Source organism: Capsicum annuum, chromosome 6 (genome assembly GCF_002878395.1).
Source record: "Capsicum annuum cultivar UCD-10X-F1 chromosome 6, UCD10Xv1.1, whole genome shotgun sequence".
NCBI lineage: Eukaryota > Viridiplantae > Streptophyta > Magnoliopsida > Solanales > Solanaceae > Capsicum > Capsicum annuum.
Window position 1 is genome coordinate 86,480,139 of NC_061116.1, and position 22,815 is coordinate 86,502,953.

The 22,815-nt window shown below is 36.3% G+C and overlaps 1 protein-coding gene across 5 annotated transcripts in view; it reads left to right on the forward strand.

Annotated features, from left to right (window-relative positions):
* The first annotated feature begins 4,185 nt into the window (after positions 1-4,185).
* The window catches only part of LOC107873316 (chaperone protein ClpB4, mitochondrial), a 38,298-nt gene continuing 19,668 nt past the window's right edge, over positions 4,186-22,815 (forward strand). For 4 of the 5 annotated variants that reach the window (XR_001675252.2, XR_001675253.2, XR_001675251.2 and 1 more), the window contains exons 1-4: positions 4,196-4,646; positions 5,678-5,896; positions 5,970-6,207; positions 7,934-8,129. Coding sequence is in view for 1 of the 5 variants with exons in the window: in XM_016720121.2 (XP_016575607.1) it covers positions 4,401-4,646; positions 5,678-5,896; positions 5,970-6,207; positions 7,934-8,129 (899 nt within the window). In the remaining 4 variants the exon portion in view is untranslated. Of the gene's footprint in view, positions 4,647-5,677; positions 5,897-5,969; positions 6,208-7,933; positions 8,130-22,815 lie in introns of all 5 variants that reach the window. The other variant, XM_016720121.2, reaches the window with a different exon arrangement.

The window sequence follows — 22,815 nt, forward strand, 5'->3', positions numbered from 1 at the left end:
CATAAATCAAAACTCAACAACATATTAAACATCTATTTCAACTCATAAAAATCATTTACAACTCATAAACATAAAAATCTTTTAGTTTTAAAAAGGGTTCTTGAGCTTCTTGGATGAAAGAGACCCAAGAATCAACATCTACATACCTTAACCTTTGAAATTGGATGAACTTTAGTGCTTGAAACTTTATCCACACTTGAAATAAATAAATTTTTGAAGCCCACACTATGAAGAACTTGATTCTTGAAGAAACCTTGAAGAATTTATGGATGAATTTTGGAAGATTAGGGTATTTGAATGAAACCCTAGATATTCTTGAGAGAATTGAAAAAGAAAATGATGGAATTAGGATTTGAATGAGGGTTTCTCATATTTATAGAGACTCAAAAAAGGCGGGAAATGACCAAAATACCCTTGAATTGCTGGAAAAATATACTTGACGCCATCCGTGACAGGCCGTCAGGTCCGTGATAGGCCGTCACGAATGGTCGTCACAAAAAGGGTCCAAATTCTTGATTTTCTGCCTAGGGATGACGACATCATCAAAAAGGTCGTTAGAAACGTGATAGCCCATCAGAAACGTCGTCACCATTTTCCAGCTTGACATGCTGGAGTAAAATGGGCATAACTCTTTGCTACGAGATCGGATTTAGGCGAAATTGGTATCGTTGAAAAGCTAATTTAAAGATCTTTCATTTGATATATAAAAAGCTACCCAGTTCTTCATATACAACGAGTTATGGTTTATTTAAATTGACCCAAATTTTGACGCTCACTAAAACTTGAACGATAGGAAAGTTTTCAACTCGTTCATACGTTAGGGGACCTCTATGATCTTAATTCATGCTCAAATAGATTCCAACACTATTTCATACTTGGAAGGATATTTCTGAAACATTTTGACTCAGATTTTCGCTTTACCAATATGCTCTAAGGCTCAGATGGAAGAGGATTTTACGGGGCGTTACACCTATAAAATAACGCCAATAAATTAAAATCACTATTGAGTAAAAAATGAATGATATCATAATAAAGGAAAAAACATTTACCATGAAAGCCCATGGAAAGCCATATAAGTTAACTGTCATTGCCGCTAATGAAGTCAACAAATATTTGTCAGTCATTTTGAAACTTTCATAATCTCAAGAATAGCTGTTAAACGCCTCAAGATCCTCGGAGAGCTTTATTAATCCAACGCTTATGTTGTTGTTAACGTCTCTCACCCAAAGAATATCATGTACAAACCCAAACCAAGCACAATGACTGTTTGTGCTTCTTTGAAAGTCATTTACCTTTCAACGTTTCTATCAAATTTTTATTTTTGAAGCTTGGACTAACAATGGACACCAGGTTATCATGATCACACGACTTGCCTTTGCCTTTTTTGAGTGTGCGGGGTATTTTTTTGGGGTTAGAATAGGTATAACTTGAGAAGGAGGATAACATTTTAGTCCAGTAACTATGGCAAACTCCTTCAAACCAAAACAAACAGGCATGCCACAGTAATTTATTCACACCTCATCTATCTTATCTTTGTTTTCATAAATAAACCTACGCTTGAGAAGTTTATATACTATTTTCATTTGGAAACGAGCATTGTTATCCTTCGGCAAATCAAGATATTTCCTAAAGCAGCTGTCCCTAAAATAAGCATCCAATTTTTATTCTCGAAGTATTTTTCTGAAGGCGTCGAAAGATTTTTCCATGACTGACTTAACCACAAAATCATCCGTTAAATCTGTGGCATCATTGCACTGTATTCTCACAAGATAACGATCAATACTGAAATTTTTGACCAACTCTTCGATGGAAGGGCTATTACCATTTAGATCATCTTTTTTGAAATATTCCTCTTCCCTATGTTCATCATATTCTGCTCCTGATTGAGATAACGCTTGTAAAGCAAACTCATAGAGTGGTGATTGTAGCCTAGCTACTTTACTTGTTCCTTTACTTGGACTTGATTCGATTTCTGTTCTTTTGAGAGCCATATTATCTAAAATTAACAGGGACATAAAAAATATATTATAGTTGATTAATGCATCATTAAAAAGGGATAACAGTAAATCTAACAAGCAAAATAGTAAAATAACAGTTCCAACAGATCACTTATTTGTTACACCAGGTAGTATATCTGTTGCAGCATAAAACTAAGCTGTTGCAGCAGATGAGTAATCTGTTGTAATAATACAAAATATATCACTCATTTTTTAAGATAGATGAATGTTCTGTGCAACAAATCATATATTGTTGTAATATATGAGTGATCTGCTGGAACAGTTAAATAACTTATTGCAACAAATGAGTAATCTATTGTAACAATACAAAATATATCACTCATCTGTTGAGAAAAATAAATGGTTGATGCAGCAGATCATATATCTGTTACAACATCATCTGTTGCAACGTATGAGTAATCTATTGGAATAGTTAAATAACCCATAACAACAACTGAGTAATCTGTTGCGACAATATAAAATATATCACTCATTTGTTGAGAAGGATGAATGGTCTATGCAATAAATCACACATCTGTTGCAATATATGAGTGATCTGTCCGAATAGTTAACTAACCTACAGCAATAACTAAGTAATTTGTTACGACTATACAAAACATATCACTCATCTATTGAGAAAGATGAATGGTCTGTGCAACAGGCTGCATATCTGTTGCAATACATGAGTGATCTATTGAAACAGTTATCAACGGTTAATATTGTTTAGATTTCTTCCAATAGAAAGATCGTCTATCGCGGCAAATGAATGATCAGTTTGAAAAGTCAAGTCTTGGACATATCCTGTTGAAAGAGTTGATAGGATTTTATCCAATAAGAGGTGCATTTGTTGAATCAGATCTTTAATCCGATGGTTCCCCTATTTCATCAGATAGTTAAACTGTTGCATCATATGATAAATTTGTTGCATCAGATTTTCTATCGATGGTTCGTCTGTTGCATTAAAATTTTAATTTAATGGTTTCTCTGTTATATCAGATGATTGATCTGTTACATCATATAAAAAATCTGTTGCATCAGATGGTTAATATATTGCACCAGATGAATAATCTGTTGGAGAAAAAATAGTAGCACGATTTTGTGCAACAAAAAATAGCAATATCAACATTTTTACCAAGAACAAGAACAGAACAAATCAACCCAAATTGTTGTTTTGTTTGTATAAACACAAACAATGAAAATCAAACTTCAAAAAAACACAACAAATAACAAAAAATCATAATTCACTTCGAAAAAAGAAGAAATATCAGAAATTAGGATTTTATTCAGACCGCATTTCATATTAAAGCAACAAATATTGAAATTGTTAATCAATATTATAAGAGAAGTTGACTCAAGTTCCTCGTTTTCTTCAAAACTAAAAAAGCCATAAATTTTTACCTGTGAAGGAAGAAAAGGAATGATGAAGAATTCGAAGCTGTTGTGGCCGGAGAGTAAGGCTGTCACGTCGATTGACGATTGAAGTAAAAAGAGAACTCGAAGCCCAACTATTTATCGTCGGAGGTTGAAATTGCCGAGGATTGAAAGGAGAAATTTGCAGAACTATTGGTTGAGAGAGAGTTAGAGAAGCTGTCGAGATAGGAGAGAGACTAGTTGATTTGAATTGAAGAGGGATGTGAGTTGGGTTGATTTGTATTTTTGAAAAGATTAGAAAATTTTAAAAATATTAATCAAATCCACAATTAACTTGATCAAGTTTCCTAATTATGTTTGACAGTTGGTCAATATCACCTTAAAAGATCTTTCCTTTAATTTTCTCTAGGCAATTAGACAAAAAACAAACTATTTTAATTTTAATAAAACCAAAGGGAGTTGTCCAATAAAGTGAGGTCCTTCAAGTTTTTAAAATTAGGTGAGAGGAACAATTTCTTTTTGAGTTTTTTTTTAAAAGTTTTTTCATTCCAACAACTTCTCAAAGTTGTTCGACAACTTTGTGAAGTTGTTCGACAACTATCAAAGTTGTTCGATAACTGTGCTAAGTTTTTTGATAACTATCAAAGTTGTTCGATAATTATCAAAGTTATTTAATAACTGCGCTAAGTTGTTCGATAACTGTGCTAAGTTGTTTGACAACTGGGCGAAGTTGTTCAATTATTCAAAGTAATTAATTTTTTTAAAAGAGACAAGTTGCGGGAGCCACTTTTTTTTTTTTTTTAATTGCAAACTTTGGGAGGGTTTTGTGCCTAATTTTTCTCGTTTTCATTTGTTTTTGCTCCTCCAAGCTTCCGGTTTGGTGTCCCTGGAATATTCCACACTCTTCTGCAGGTTTCCGTTCTTCTTGCCTCTTCCCTAAGCTTCGAGTTAGTGTGAGGATTCAGTACAACCCCATTTGTACAAATTTTGTTGGAACATAAGAATTATTTATCGCCAGGAAAAGGAATCAGCATGGCAACACGGAGGTCTGCTCTCTCGGCCCTTAAGGCGTCACGTTCCCGCTTACTCTCTCAATCTCGTTCAGTACACTCTCGTCTCTCAGAAAATGGAATACTTAGTAGCAGCAGTACACCGCCTAGCAATGGGTTTGTTATTGCAGGAAGAACGGCGACCACTTGTAATGTTTGGAGGAATTATGGCGTGTTTGCCAAAAGTTTCTTACGCTCTTACTCTACTGCGGCTGCTAGCTCCGAACAGGCACGGGTTTCTTCTTTGTAATAAACTTGAATTAAATTGAATGCATTTGGTTCTTTTATTCTGCTATTGAAATCATCTCTGTGTAGATAATGCTTGTCAGAATACAATTTTCTCAGTTCATCATGTTTTGGAACTGGACTTAGAGAGGCAACTTAAAGAAATATCTCTCCCGGCCTTCCTTTGCAGAGTGGAGGTCTTAAATCTGTATTATTGGGCAGGCGTTTTACTACAAGTATGAAATGCTCGACTTTGACTGATGTTAAGAGCTGAACACTCTTCTATAAACTATATTATGTATGCAAATTACAGTGGCATTTGAAGATCAGTACATATTTAATCATTCCCCATTTGTCGGCATGTGTAGAATTTGATATACTACCTTCTATTGTTTGACAGTTTGGTTTGGTGGCGCACCCACCCTGTATTTCTCCTTTTTTTTGGTCTAACCGTAGTGTTTGGTCAGTTTACACTCACCTCGGCTAGGATAAATAGGAAATCACCCAGTGTTTTTGTTGATCACTTCATTTACCATTAGGCGACACCCTTAAGTGCCATTCTGTATAAACACATGCACTAAACTAAACTTTGTGATAGTTGTTTCATTTGATTCTGTGGGTCTACTCTCTCTCTCTCTCTTTTTTTTTTTAAGGCCATTCATTTCATTTGACAACAATTGGTGTTGTCATAAATCCTACTCTAGTGTTTACTACTGATGCTATGAAGAAATGGTGAATGAAAGGATATCTGCCTCCTCAATATGTTATATCCTCTTAGACAAGTAAGCTTTGGTGTTATATCGAACAATACTAAGGGGATTCTGCAGATTAAAGCAGACTTTTGATTAGGGTCTATTGGTCTCCCAGGCATTCTCTAACAAGAGCAGTACCATTCACATCTACAATCATATTGCAATTTGTCAGTTCTCTTGGATTTGACTTGACGAATGCCGATCTTTTATTCCGGATAGTTTTAGATGGTTCTTTCGAATTGTTTGTTTGTTTCTTATATTAATTTGTATGAAGATTTAGCAGATCAATAATTTGGATTACACTGAGATGGCTCTTGAGGGTATTGTTGGTGCTGTAGAAGCGGCACGGACCGGCAAGCAACAAGTAGTTGAGACTGAGCACTTAATGAAAGCTCTTTTGGAGCAGAAGGATGGGTTGGCTCGAAGGATATTCACAAAGGCTGGGTTGGACAACACGTCAGTTCTGCAAGAAACAGATAATTTTATATCTCAGCAGCCAAAGGTATGGAAACTGGAGACTAATTGTGAATTATGAGGAGTTCCTGGAATAGAGCATCAGATCTTTTTTCTCGCAGGTTGTAGGTGATACTAGTGGCCCAATATTGGGGTCACATCTTAGTTCCCTCCTGGAGAATACAAAGAAGCATAAGAAGGAAATGGGAGATTCCTTTGTGTCTGTTGAGCATATGTTGTTAGCTTTTCTTTCAGATAAAAGATTTGGTCAAAAGTTATTTAGGGATCTCCAGCTAACAGAGAAGGCTTTGAAGGATGCTGTCAATGCTGTTCGGGGAAGTCAGAGAGTAACTGATCCGAGTATGTATCTCTCTCTCTCTATCTTCAAGTTTCGTAGACATGTCTCTTCTGATATGATTCATTCTAGTTGAATGGTATAGCCTAGTTGTTCACAGGGCGAAAGGACCTAACTTCGTCACAATATCAAACGATCTTTACTTGATTGGGTGGATTTTCTTTCACAATCATGCAATATTGTCTCTCTCTATGCTTGTCATCGACATTTAACTTTGCTTGTTGACGGGGAGATCTTGTAAGGTAGTTAGAGCTCATTATATTTCATAAATGCATGGCTAAGAAAGCTAATTTTAAGTAGCTGGAATGATACACCATGCACATGGACTTTAGATTAACTCTGAATTTGAAGACTGACTTTGACACCAAAAGGAAGGATGTGTCTTCTATTTCCTTAACTACAATCAAAGTGCCTTTAGCAAGTTCTATTGTAGAGAGAGCAAAATAAGTAAGCTTAAGTTACTATTAACACAAAATATGAATGGATGCACTGGGTAATCTCGTATCCATGAGCTTATAAGTAAAAATCTGGTCAAACAAGCCAAGGCATTTCCAGAGGGAAACGCCAAAAGAGGGTTGTTATTGTTTTGTAGCTTGATTTTGCAAGTAATAACTGTGTTCTGCTCCTAACAAGGTAGACTAATGAGTTTTTTGTCTTTTGCTCAAGACTGAAGTAAAGGAGGACTCCATCTCCGTCCTAAAGTGAGGTTAAGGGCGTTTTCCTGTTTTGGTAAGGACCATGTTTGTCGCAACAATCCATTGTGCACAGCTAATAGAGATGTCATTACTTCATTATTACCAATAGTACCTATGGACATACATAGCAACTTGATGGAGACATATTCCAAGAAAGGAGCGGTAAGACTTGACAAAATTTGGTAATAGTTAGAACTTAGATTAAAGCTTTATCAGTGCCAAGACCATCAATGACTGACCTCATTGCTGTTCCTATTAGAGTGGCAACACAATTAAACTCATCTCTTCATGTTTCTATTTGTCTAAAGTGACCATCATATTTTGATGGTTTTGTTGGAAACAAATCACATCTAAGATGACCATGTATGTAAACACACTCTTGGCATTGGTTCAATTCTTAGAACATGTTTTACAGGTTTGAAACAAGCGGAGTAATTTAGGATCTAAAGAATTCCATATCAGGATATAAAACTTTGCATCTATTTTTCTCTGACTCATCCTTTACACAAAAAGCCACTAGGATTCTTGAATAGGCCATTATTGTGACACTATCCCACAAACTAGGGCTCCATTTAAATGATGAAACTGATGGCAACACTTGATTATTTCCAAGTTTGATCTAAGCCATCATTATAACGCTATCCCACAATCATGTTTCCTTCCCTGGCTTTGATGTCTTGAAGTAAGGGAAGTGTTGTTGTGGCTCTTATTTTTTCCATCATACAGCTGTTCGCCATGGTTGATGAAGGTCTCCTACCAAATTCAATGAAGCTGAGCAGTCTTGACAATGCCTGATGTTCAGTATTCAAATAGTGCTCTCTCCAAAAGTAGAAGATGAAATAGTGTTGTCTAATTCTCTCGAAGGGAAGTTGTATATGTGGTATAACCTTAATAACATGATGAAATATGTAATGCTCTTTGTGCCTTTGCTTTGTTTTTGTCTGCTACTAGATGCATGAATTGCTGATGACAGTGCTTTGAGGTGGCACTCATTTTTCTGGTTGTTGCTAATACATAGCGTTCCAACTCTTTTCAGACCCAGAGGGAAAATATGAGGCATTAGATAAATATGGAAATGACTTAACTGAACTTGCAAGACGTGGTAAACTTGACCCGGTGATAGGAAGAGATGACGAAATACGGCGCTGCATCCAAATATTAAGTCGGAGGACAAAGAACAATCCTGTAATTATTGGTGAGCCTGGAGTGGGAAAAACTGCAATTGCAGAAGGGTATGACCTCTAGCCTTTTGTGGTCTCACTATGTGATGTATGACTATGTTTTTCTCTCTATTTATGTGGTCTGGATTCTGTTTCAGTTGAAAACACCCAAAACATTACTGAAAAAGCATATTATCAACTCAGGGAGATTTGTGTTATTTGGCGGACTCTCTGTGAAATTGACAGGAAAAACTTGTTGCTCGTATACATAGTTTCTGGATGATACGTGATTACTGTTGGCTATTTGAATTGTGAGATGGCTTCAGATATGTTATATGGAAGTGTTGAAAATTAGTAATTGTAGAATGGTATGAAACAATTGTGATCTTTCTTGTTTATCATGGTCCTTGTGTTCATTTTATAATGGAATATAGCTATCACACTTCTTACTTCGGGTTAGCCTATATATTGCAGAATCTGGATAGTTGACAAGGTTTAGTGAAGAATTCTGATGGATGCGTTCAGCATTTTTTGAAAATATATATTCAAAATAATGCTGTCACTACTCACTAGTGAATCAATGAATTTTATGTAAACTTATGATTTGAAACTACCTTGCTTGTAATTCTGTAAATTGAGGTAATGGAGCCTTTTGGATGAAATTGATTTTCTTTTAAATAATTAATAGAATGCCAAAATTTCGGTAGCTTGAAAAGCCTCTGTGTGGTCTTGTTTAACTTTCTGAAACATTGCTAGTCTTAGGAGTCTTATGTAATTGGTAGCATTAATCATGTCGTCTATTTTATACAATATGTTAGGTTTCTCGCCGTTGTTTAACGGATATGTGCATGTCTGCCTTTCCACTTAATTTTCAATTGCCAACTACTTCTGTTTCTTGAAATGATCTTTTTGTAGCAAATGAGGCTGTCTTTTAGTTGTTACTTGTTACCACTACGTTATTAGATTGTGAGCCCATGTGGTTTGTATCTTTCCAAATTTAATCCGTATTTTTTTAGTTGCATCAGTTGGGCTAGTTGTAACTTACTTATCTTACATATACGAAATTTTAGTTTGTTAGCAAAATTGAAAGTACCGGCAGACGTTTTTCTACAAGGGAAGTGAGTAATTCTAAATAGATATTGGATAGGGACTTACTAGAGCATATCCAGAATAGAGGCATTTTTTGCATCGACCTAGATAAAGAATGTGATAGGTCGAGAAGACATGTGGGATAGGCCCAATTTGTAGGAAAAAACCACAATCCCTCGGGCCTATCCTACTCAAATATATAAATATCAGAAAGGATCTTTATGAAGAGGGCTTACAAGTGATCTGTCCTGACCCAAAATCCAAGGGTCATGATGGCACTCGTCGCGGCGAACCTTGACGAGTAAGCCTGTTACCCAAGCTGATACACAAAGGGGAAAAGAAAGAAATACCCTCGGGAAAGGCTTTTAGAACGAAGCCGAACCATATACAACAACAACATTCCCAGTGTATTCCCACATAGTGGGGTCTGGGGAGGGTAGAGTGTACGCAGACCATACCACTACCTCAGGTGTAGTAGAGAGACTATTTTCGATAGACCCCCGGCTTAGAATCGATAACAGTATAACAAACACAAAAGATAAGTGCATATATAATAGAACGGTATGCAAAATAAACTAACACCGGTAGCCACAAGATAATACTACATCCACAAGATAATACTAAGAACTATCTTACTGAAATCATAGACATCATACAACACCACGAACAAAAACTACAGACACAAAAGAATGGTCCCTTACTATTATTGGCACACTCCCATCCCCCAACCCTCTACCCTAATCCGCATCCTCCACACCTTCCTATCAAGGGTCATGTCCTCCGTAAGCTCTAACTGCTCCATATCATGCTTAATCACCTCTCTCCAATATTTCTTCGGTCTACCTTTATCCCGCCTAAAACATCCATAGCCAGTGTCTCACGCCTCCGCATTGGAGCATCCGAGCTCCTCCCAAAAGTATAATAAATGCGGAAAGAATATAATCAACAACACAACCATAACTCCTAAAACCTGATGTCAACAGTATAAGAACGTAGCTAGTACAACTCGAATTCAAAGGAAATACACAAGATATCCAAATACAAGAGAAACTCTGTCTCTGCAATGAAAATAAAGACATAGTCTGTAAGAAAGGTAGTAGAATACATTCGGACGCCCGAAAGTCAACCACTACATTGAAAACATCAACTATCGCCCGAATCAACCAAAGCTGGGGCGCACTCGTACTAGGACCTGCATCAAAAGTGCGCAGTAGGCGTGAGTACGATTCACTTGTACTCAGTAGGTATCATAGGCCGACTGTGCAAAGTAGATAATAAAACATACAAAATACACATAAAGGGCACGTCACCTGCAATTAGAAAATGTCCCACAATGGTTGCCCACACCACTTGCACTAACAATCCTAATATATATACACATCACATACCTTGCAACAACACAACCAAGTAGAACACAAGTATACGTTATATCACACACTTAGAAACAAGGAAGCACAAGTATATACAAGGAAGTCAAGTACAATTAACGGAAGATAGAACAAACAAAAGCCTGACAAGTCAATATGACAAATCAATCACAACATAAACACAATAAAGTAAGTGCAATGTATAAGAAGAAAATGATGATGATGCACGAGGTCGTCGCATAACCTCCGTATACGCCCACAGGAGGTAAGCCTCCTGATGTGGGACCCATGAGGGTTTCGTCAATCCATATACAATCCATATATCCATATCTCCTCCCTGGCACATCCATCGGGGAGGGTTTTTATAAGATATCTCAATATCTCCTTCTCGGCACATCCTTGGGAAGCGTTCTCAAAAAGTGTTGTCAATGTTTCTCAGATGTTGCTACGGTGGTACCAATATTTCATGAATGAGTATGACATGAGAATGTAATGCTCGCAATCAATCATAATGAGTATTTCCACAACCAACCACAATGATATATTTCCACAATCATTCACAATGATATATTTCCCCAACAATATATTTTCACAACCACGTGAGCCAATATCCAATCATTATTCCATCATCCATGAACTTCCACATGATTCATATACCAATAAAGTATGAATAAAGCACACAATACACCAATGGTACTGCATTAGACATTTACCAATGGTACCGTATTAGACATTTCAACAACACAATACAATTATTCACATGTAATTTAGGCTATCAATATCATATAGGACCCCACACGGTCACACATATCATATAATATCTCAAAACCAACAATTGCATCACATATAGGCCCCAACACGAGGACAACACATTAAGATAGCCAATTTCATGATTAGTTCCCATCCGCTTAACATGCATTTGGTATAAGAATTAACTACCCAGCCCGGTCTGAATAGTTGAGCCATAACCTACCTCGAAAGTTGAAATCGATCCGCAATATTTCAACCACAAAGTCCTGTTTCTCACGACCGGTCCCGAAATTCACTAAAACCAAGAAATATAGAATTTATGCGTCAAAACAAGGCTAACGATACCCATATTGCCTACTTTTGGTTTGGGATCGAAATAGACCTCCAAAACGGATTTTCGAAAAAGAAGGGCAAAATCGTAACTTTATTTCAAAAATCTGTTCCCCAAACCTTTAGGAAGCTACAATTGAAAATCCAAGGCAAATCGAGTTATAAATGAGGTTCAATTCAAAGAAAAATCATTTTTAAACTTTACCAAGTGAAACCTTTGAAATCCATTTTAAATCAAGAATCGAAGATGTTTCGAAGATGAAATCGAGGAAAAACAAGTAATTATAGGATTAGAAATCTTATTCAAGTGAAAAAGAGTGAAATCGGCGTTTAAAATCAAGTCCTAAGGTTTTGGGGTTTTGAGAAAATAATTAAGAAATTTATTAAGAGAAGGGTGAACACTGATCTTTAAATCCGTAAGAGAATCAATAAATAGATGTTAATCTAGCTATCCAAGCACCCTTTAAGGGGTCGTTTTGTTGGAAACAAGTTATGTTGGGATTAGTTATGCTGGGATTAGTTATACTGGGATTAGTTGTACTGAGATTAGTTGTTCTGGTATTACTTTTTAGTGGTTGTTTGGTTTGTGGTACTAAAAATAATATGCATTGCATTCTCTTTAAGAATAGATAGTTTGTTAACAAAAATATCCTTCACCTTATTTAGCTTAATTATTTTTCTTCATATTAAACCATACAAAAGAAATTAAAAAGTTACTAATTTTTTTTAACTTTATTAGTTTCTTTCTCCTAAAAATACATGTTTAGAAATTTATGTTGATATTTCTTAAACGTGTATGAAGCTTTAATATTTTATGTTAAATTACTTATTTTGTCCTAAATTCTGTAAAATGTTGATAATCTCATGTTTTGTTAAAAAATTCATCATAAAAAATTTTGAAAAAGAATTACTCTTATTTTTCATTATTTAGTATCATTAATATTTGAGTCAAATTATAATTTTTTAAAATTAATTTTTCAAATATTTTTAGCTAAATATAAAAAATATTTTTTATTTAATAATTAAGCATGTATTAAGTTAGAAAGGAAATGCCAAGATACTTTAATTACTTATCCATGATAAATTTGTTACAAAAAATGAAAATTTGAAATAAGATTAATAAACATATCTACCAAATAGAAAGACAATAAACTCTTATCAATTTTGAGTTTGATTGTATAAATAAGAGTAGTTTTTATGGTGTTACTATCATTTTTCCATGACTCATCACTTTTGTAGCATTTAATGAGCTCATATAATTGTTCAAATTTAGCAATGGAAAAAAATTTGTAGACTAATTAAAATTTAAATTAGGTTGGGATTGTTATACCACCGGGATAAGTTATCCCGGTACTATTTATTAGTACCGGGATAAGTTATCCCGAATTAGGCAACCAAAACAAAGCACCAAAATTTTTATCCCGGAATTATTATTTTATCTCGGGACTATTTGTATTAGTACCTCACACCAAACGACCCCTAAGGCTCTCACACTATTTTAGGGTTTATCTCTCCAGAGACAAGGTGGAAAATAGACAAAAACGCAATCTAAGGGGCTTTTTGATATCCTTTCCAGGTCATCAGGTCTTGCTATAACACAACTAAGTGTTCGATCGCACACAGGGCTGCAGGAGGAGATGTTGCGATCGCAACACTCCCTTTGTGCGATCGCTATCAACTGAAACTTCGAATTTTTTCAAGTTTTCGCTAAGCCCTTGGGATTCATTTGGAATTCGATTTTCGCAAACGAACTATGTAATCACACTAAATTCAATTCTCCAGACTCAATGGCGATATTAGATTTTCGAAAAACGTCGTTTTCGCAAAGTTGATTCCCGAAATTCAAAATTGCAATTTTTCAAATTGAGGGTCGAAATGAGATTTAAAAGCCACAAAATCAATCTCAACACGTTACCATCCTAAAGTCGACGTTTTGGATTTGCTGGTGCAGTCTATTCAGTCATTCGTCGCACAGACCAAAAGATAAACCACACAAGTCCATATTAACTCTCGAAGCCACCAAAAACCACAATATCACATAAATGTATCAAAATGTATCGGGAAACCCGCCAATCAACCCCACACCCCAGAAATACCACAATACAACTACGGGGAAGGGGTAAAATAGTCAAATTACACAAAAACACATAATTCACATATTTCATCAAATTTTTAGGTCGTTACATGATTGAATAATGGTTGGAGATGTAGAGGATACTCTTAATCATAGACATATAATGAAATATACAATCAACCTGTATCTATCGAATTTGAAAAAGAGTAATAGGAAATGGTTTGAGCATTTTATTTTGATTTTTGAATGATGATCAAAGCTGTAGAAGAGTGTTTTGTAACCGTGAGCAGTGAGACCATAAAACGGATCCGCCCCAAGCCCATACTTCCTTAGCTTGGATACGTAATGTGTTATTCGGTTTATACATACAATAAATTTTACAGTACATGCTATTTGCAAATTGTCAGAATATGAGTAGGAACATGAATAATGTGAGAATTAATGGAGAAAATATTATTGAAATTGTTCTCTAAATTATTACATTGAGACCCTATTTATAGACACTACATTCCAATCTTATTCCTAATAGGACACTACATTACAATTCCTTTCCAAGTAGAATTCTATATGCTATTCGTATTCGTATTCGTATTCTAACACTCCCCCTCAAGCTAGTGCATACAAGTCATATGTACCAAGTTTGTTACAAATGTAATTAATAAGAGGACTGGTGAGAGACTGGGTGAAGATATTTGCAAGTTCATCACGTGACTTCACAAATTTTGTAACAATATCTCCTGAGAGTATATTTTTTCTGTCAAAGTGACAATCAATCTCTATGTGCTTGGTCCTTTCATGGAACACTGGATTAGATGCAATATAAAAGGCTGCCTGATTATCACATACAAATTCCATCTTACCAGTTTCTCCAAATTTTAATTCTCTCAGCAATTGCTTGATCCAAACCAGCTCGCAAATTGCTGCAGCCATTGCTCGATATTCTGCTTCGGCACTAGATTAAGCAACCACACTCTGTTTCTTACTTTTCCAGGACACCAAATTACCTTCTACTAAAACACAATATCCAGATGTAGAACATCCATTAGAGGGTGATCTTGCCCAATCAGCATCTGTATATCTAATGATATGCTCATGGCCTCGATCCTAGAAGAGTAGTCCTTTACCTGGAGATGACTTTATATATTGCAAAATCCGAACAACTGCATCCTTATGATCATCACAAGGGGAAGTCATAAACTGACTTACAACACTCACAGGAAAAGAGATGTCAGGTCTAGTCACTGTAAGATAATTCAACTTTTCAACCAACCGCCTATACCTTCTAGGATCACTGAGTGGCTCCCCCTGTCCTGGCAGAAGTTTAGCATTTGGATCCATAGGAGTGTCAATGGGTCGACATCCCATCATTCCTGTTTCCTCAAGAATGTCTAAAGCATACTTGCGTTGAGAAATAACAATACCTGAGCTGGTCTTGGGCAACCCTCATCTTATGAGCTAGCTTTTGAGGTTGAGTTAGGCCCAAGATCCATTCTTTACATGGTATATGGAATACTACTTGGAAAAGGATTATAATGTAATATCCTACATGAAAAATGATTGTAATGTAACGTCTATAAATGGATCTCATTGTAATAATGTAGACAACAACTCAATAATATTTTTCTTTTATATTTCTTACATGGTATCACGTTACCTATTTCCCAAAAAAACAATTCTTACATGATTTCAGAGCCGGGCCAATCCATTTCTTTGTTCACCTATGTTGGGCCCCCCATACTATATTGTCCATGCTCTGGTTAACAAGTATTAGGCGTGCGGGTGTGTGTTAAGAATTCCACATCAGGAAAAGGATGGATAATTGGCCTCCTTAATCTTAACAAGCTATGATTGGCGAGATGCCTACTTTAAATGCAAGTGGTACTTGGGAGCCTGTTCCTTTCCCGTTAGATGAATCGGCTGTTGGTGGTTGTTGGATTTATGTAGTGAAACTTGGTCCAGATGGCCAAATTGATTGGCTTAAGACTCGCCTTGTTGTTAAAGAGTACACTCAGAGATTTGGGCGTGATTACAGTGATATTTTCTCTTCCATGGCTAAAATAACGCGTGTTTGTTTTTTTCTATCCATGGTGGTTGTTCGACACTTTATAAATTAGATATCAAGAATGCTTTTGTCCATGGTGACCTTGAGGAGGAAGTTTATACGAAGTAACCACCTGGTTTTGTTGCTCAGGGGAGTAGTCTAGCGTGCCGATTGCGCTAGTTACTTTATGGTCTAAAACAGTCTCCTTGAGCAGGGTTTGGAAAGTTTAGCACAATAATTCAGGAGTTTGACATGATTTGCAGTGAGCCGATCACTCTATGGTTTATCGACATTCTGCTCCAAATTTATGTATTTATTTGGTGGTTCATATTGATGGTATTGTTATTAGCGAGAATGATCAAGATGGTAGCATTAGTTAGAAGCTACACCTCGTTCAACACTTTCAGATTAAAGACCTCGACAAACTGAAGTATTTTCTAGGTATTGAAGTTGCTCAATCCAGATCAGATGCTATTTGGCAATGCAAGTATGCCTTAGACATTCTCGAGAAGACAGGAATGATGGGATGTAAACCCATTGACACTCCTATGGATCCAAATACTAAACTCATGTTATGGGAGTCACTTAGTGATCCTAGAAGATCTACATCTAGTTGGTAATTATCTCACAGTGACCTGACTTGAAACTTCTTACCTGTGTGTGTTGTAAGTTAGTATATGGACATTCTACATCCAGATATTGTGTTTTAGTAGAAGGTAATTTGGTGTCCCGAAAGAGTAAGAAACAAAGTGTGGTTGCTCGATCTACTGTAGAAGCAAAACATCGAGCAATGGCGGTAACTGCCTGTGAGATAGTGTGAGATAGTTTGGATTAAACAATTGTTGAGAGCTAAAATTTGGAGGAACCAGTCAAATGGAATGGAACTTGTGTGTGACAACCAAGGGGCTCTTCATATCCCATCAAACCCGGTATTTCATGAGAGGATTAAGTACATTGAGATTGATTATCACTTTGTAAGAGAGAATAGTTTTCAGAGATATTGTTACAAAATTTGTGAAATCGAATGATTAACTTGCATATATTTTCGCTAAAGTCCCTCATTGGTCTTTGTATTAATTATATTTGTAACATGCTCGGTACATATGACCTGTATGCACCATCTTGAGAAGAAAGTGTTAGAATATGAATAGTATATAGAATCCTACTTGAAAAAAATTGTAATGTAGTATCCTACATGAAAAGGATTGGAATGTGTCTATAAATGGGGTCTCAGTATAATGATGTAGACAATAATTCAATAATATTTTTCACATGAATGATATTTTGTTATTTGACGAAACTAGCAAGAGTCATTCGTTTATTTGATGAAATTAGTGAGGAATCAATTAGAAGTTGTAATTGTAGACAAGAATGGTAGAGAATAAGGAATTTTACAATAGGTAAAGGCAAAACAAAAGGTATGCATTGCAAGTTCAGCCTTAGAGTAATGAAGTTGCAGTGGGGTTGTCTTAATACAAAAAATTTCAGATATCTGAACTTAATCTTCCGATAGAATGACATGACATAAAAGATAGAAGATCTAACAGAATATTCAGATGTACCTTCTGTATTTTGCTTTGCGATAATGAGATACGTATTGGAATGTAAGGTTTATGGGAATTGGTGATGTCAAACTGGATTATATGGTAAAACTGGGGAAATTACGAAAGCAAGAATTTAACTAATAAAACAAGATAGGAATAGATAGATGAAGGTAGACACAAGAAGGATGATGAACTAAGAACTAATGAATGTTTCAAATCTAAAACCCCTAATTACATTAATCTTACGAACACCTATCTCTACGTGGACCAAGAGGGAATCATAACACTGTTAAAACCCTCGTTTCTAAGCTAACATTCAACAAATACTCTCAATCACACTCTCAAGTGTGTGGTTCATTCAATATGCAAAAACAACCAAGGAAATAAAACCTTGAAGTTACTATTTATAGTTTATTATACAAGTGGCCCAAAAGTGACCCTTGAACAAATTAAGAAAATAGCCATTTAGGTCTATGCTGCTTCACTAGGCGGTTAGTCAAGTGTGTGACAAACCACCACACAAGCCGTCATGGTTTTCCTGTGTGTAGCTCCTTGGCTCATTTTGATGGTCAATGTGATGGCCAATCAAGGTGGTGACTGACTACCAACTGAGCCGTCGCCCTAGGTATTCCTTGGCCTTCAATTGGCGACTCCTATGGCGGTTCTCCGAGCATGTGGCGGTGCTTTCTTTCCCTTGAGCTCCGAGTCAAATCCTTAAGACGTGAAACCCTTTACACGAGATCAAAACATGCTCTAACACCTCTAATTTCATGAACATAGCTTGCATCTCTTGGAGCTCTCTTGCTTGCCTTCTAGTAGAAGGCTTTGAGGAAATTTGGGATGTATCAACCTGTCCATTTTGAAAAGAATTTGACCTCAAATTCATGGAATCATCATTCTCAAGCATGTAAAAAGTGAGATCGAACACATTGAATGTGTTGTGCACTTGATAGTTTGAAGGAAGGTCAACTTTGTATGCATTGTCGTTATCCTCTCAAGTACTTGGAAGGGTCCATCCCCTTGAGGCATCAAACTTGGACTGTCTATGAGTTGGGCATCGATCCTTCCGGAGGTGAACCCAAACCCCATCACCCGGTTCGAGCACAAGTCGCCTTTGCCCTTTGTACACCTTTTTTGCTACCTCCCGACTCTTCTTTTCAAGGCGTAGTCTTACATTCTCATGTAACTTCTTCCTGGCATCCGCCCTTTTGTTCCCATCTAACCTAATCACAACATCACTACTAAACAATAGAGTGCGATCCAAGGAAGCAAGGGGTTAATTTCATAAACACATTCAAAAGGAGTCGTACCAATAGTCGGGCAACATATGTGGATTATAGTCACTTGCCGGTAGCAGAAATTCTTTGATTCTTTGCCAAGATCATGGAAGCTCTGATACCAGGTGATAAATATAAGAGAAGAATATTATTGAAGTAGAGAAAAGACAACAAAACATCCCTAAATTTGTCCATAAAACTCACGTTAGCATTTAACTTTATGGGTAATTATTTACGCTCCTAAACAACTTTCAAATGAATTAAATGTCGCACAAAAAATATAATACCCCACTCACAAAGGAAAGTGTATTACACACCCCATTTAAGTGCCACGTCGGAGCCACATAAAAAAGTTAATTTTATTTTAAAAAAATACTCCTCTCTATCTCTCTCACACACACACATATATATACATATATATATATATATATACACACATATATATTATATGTATCTATATGTATATAATAAAAATATAAAAAGTAAAAATCTCCATACCCCCCTCTCTTTCTCCCCCCCCCCCCCCCCCCCCCCCCCCAACCCCCCCCCCCCCCCCCCCCCCCAAGACCATACATCCCCACTCCTAAAATTGTTATTTCTTCTTCAGGTCCCCCCCTCCCGCTTTATCTGCAAGCCCAATTTTTCATCCCCCTCCCTATGAATTTGAGCTCGACCCATTTTTTGAGGTTTATTGTTTTCGATTCTAGATGCAAATCTTTGGAATTTGATTCTTGAGAAGTTGTAATTGTAGTGCAAAAGAATTTGTAGATAGAAAAAATTTTGAAATTTTTTGTCCAATTCAAAGCGGCTGCCAATTTTTGAGGAAATCTTGTTCGATTTAGTTCCTTTCTTGTGCTTTTCTTCTTAAGTTCAGTCCGGATTCAAATTTATCAGTATTTTTTATATGGGTAAATCTCTATACCTTTCTCTTCTTCAACTCCTACCCCGCCCCAAATTTGCAAATTACTCCCTTCTCCCCCCATACACCCTCACTCTTAAAATTGTTTCTTTTTCAGGTCTCCCCTCTCTCACGAATTTGAACTCAACCCATTTTTGGAGGTACATTGTTTTCGATTCTAGATGCTAATCTTTGGAATTTGATTCTTAACTGTAATTGTAATGCAAAAGAATTTAGAGATAGAAAAACTGTTGAAATTTTTTGTCCAATTCAAAGTGGCTGCCAATTTTTGAGGAACTTTTTGTTCGATTTTGTTCCTTTCTTGTGCTTTTCTTCTTTAGTTCAATCCCGATTCAAATTCATCAGTATTTTTTATACGGGTATTTCCAATTTGTTCATCAAAATAAGAATTCGGTCAATATGGAATTAATTCAACTATTGAGGAAAATTGATTTTGATGGAATAAGTTGAACTTTCTTGAAGATTTTTCCGTAAGAAGCTGGCTAGTTGCAGGAACCCCCATACACAAAATATTTCAATATGTATTTGATTAGAGTTACTTCTTCGGAGGTAGCAGTATGGACTGCGTACATCTTACCCTCCCTAGACTCCACTTTGTGGGAACACACTGGGTTTGTTGTTGTTGTTATTGTTGTATTTGATTAGAGTTGGTTTATGGGTAACATTGGAAAAAAAAGAAATAAAGGAACAAGAAGAGAGGGGGTGGTGGAGTGTGAGGAAGATGAAGGAAGGTATAGTTGGGGGCTGAAAATAAAGAAATGGGCCTCACTTATTTTTATTTTTTCATTTTTTTTGGCCTTTACGTAAATTTTGCTACGTCAGCTATTGGGGTTGTATAAAATTCACTTTGAAAGTTGTTTGGGGGAGAAAAGAATTATTCGTAAAGTGAAAAGTGTTAAAAGTGAGTATTGAGGAGCAAGTTTAGGGGTGTTTTGATGTATTTCCTCATTGAATTATTGTAACTACATTATTACATTGAGGCCTTGTTTATAGACTCTACATTCCAATCCTTTTTCCAATAGTGTTACAATTACAATTATTTTTTAAGTAGGATTCTATATGTTATTCCTATTCCTACTCATATTCTAACAGTACCTATTAAGAAAGATCCTAAACAAAAAACAACAAACAAGTTACCATTATGAAATCAACCTCACAATCTCTACACACCTTTTTATGCCTCACACTTGGGATCCACAAATGTTAAAGGATAGCTTATACTCCAATGGTGATGAAATATCAATTGCTACTCTGGCTAGAATGGATTCTTCTTTGAAAGACTAAAGAAATTGCTTGAAAGACTCAAAGAAATTGCTTAAGGACTTGAACCAAGAAGTTACAACGAAATAAAAGCTAGAAAAGCACAAAGGAAATGGGATGAAGAAAGAAATCGGGCTCAAGAACTAATTCACAACTAAGTAGGTGGATTACTAGTTGTTAATTAGTGATAGAATCAAGTAAAAGATGATTAAGAATCAAAGAAATGAAACAAAGAATATAAGTTGAGCTTACGAAAACTTTTTTAAGCTAATTGATCAAGTGATTGACCATCACTGGGGTGACTGGTCGTCAGGGGTGCTGTGGAGGCTTATCCAGAATGTGGTGTCAACTTTGTCTTGGTGACTAATCACTTGACTGATCTTTAGTAGCTTGATTGATCCTCAAGTGGCAGCCCAAACCAGAATGTGATTCAACTTTTCTTCTTGGTACTAAGGGTTGATGGTCAGTCACAGGCTTGGTAATTAGTTAGCGGATCCGTTAACTCCTTCCAGGTGTAAATTTCTTGTGGGCCTTTTGTACTCTCCTTGGAATATTCTTTGGCGTAAACAAGTACAACTCCTTTTTCCTTTACCCTTTTTGGATCAAACCTTATCTTTTGAGTGCTCTTCTTCGAAAGACATGAACATTATAAAGAACACATGAACATTCAAAATTTGATCCTCATTCAAACAAGTTCGGAATTCGACGAAATTCGAAACCCAAGCTCCCGAACACAACCCAAGCAATTTTAAGCCTCAAATTTCAACCAAACCTTTCAGATTTTTGAACCCAATTCAAATTTTCTTCATACTCAAGCTTCAACAGTTTTGGGTTACTCAAACCTTATCGGAATAAGCTCAAATTTTGGATTTCGACTCAATAAATACTAGACAACAAGATTCTAGTACTAGAAACTCAAACTCAAGAAGAGTCATAAATCAAAAACTAAATTTGAAATTTTTTTTGACCCAAAATGTTTTTGACACTTTCTTTTTCCCAAGACTAGAATCATGAATCGTGGAAACGATCCCAAGCTGAGCTTGGCTCTGATACCAAATTGTAAGAGGCAAATTAGGAAATCAAGAATTTAACTAAGAAAACAAGATAGAAATTGATGGATGATGAAGATAGACACAAGAAGGATGATGAACTAAGAACTAATGGATGTTTTAAATCCAAAACCCCCTAATTACATTAATCCTTCAAACACCTTTCTCTACGTGGACCAAGAGGGAATCGTAATGCCCTCAAAACCTTGTTTCTAAGTTGATATTCAACAAATACTCTTCAATCACACACTCAAGTGTTTGGTTCATTCAATATGCAAATACAACTAAGGAAATAATACCTAAAAGTTACTATTTATAGTTTAATGCACAAGTGGCCCAAAAGTAACCCTTGAACAAATTAAGAAAATAACCATTTAGGGCCATCTGATTACGAGACTCGGAGTGGAGTTAGTGATAAGTAGGAGGTTTGGAGACAAACCCTTGAGTCAAAGGGCTTTAGGTTGAGCAGGACCAAACCAAAACGTAGTACTTGGAAGGTAAGTTTAGTGATTTGCCGCATGAGGATGGTGTGGTTGTGGAGTTGGATTCTCAAGCCATTCAGAAGAGAGAGAGTTTCAAGTATCTTGGGTTTATGATTCAGGGGAATGGTGAGATAGATGAGGATGTCTTGCACCATATTGGTGCAGCGTGGGTGAAATGGCGGCTCGTGTCGGAAGTTTTGTGTGATAAGAAGGTGCCTCCAAAGCTTAAAGGTAAGTTCTGCAGAGTGGTAGTCCGTTCGGCTATGTTGTATGGAACGGAGTGTTGGCTAGTTAAGAATTCTCACATTCAAAAGTTAAAGGTGGCGGAGATGAGGATGTTGCGGTGGATGTGTGGAGTTACTAGGAGAAATAAGGTTAGAAATGAGATTATTTGGGAGAAGATGGGAGTAGCTTCGGTAGAGGACAAGATGCGAGAAGTGAGGTGTTGGTTCGGGCATGTGATAAGAAGGGACACGGATGCTTCAGTTTGGAGATGTGAGAGGCTGGTAAGGGATAGTTTTAGACAAGGTAGATGTAGGCCGAAGAAATATTGGAGGGAGGTGATTAGGCAGGACA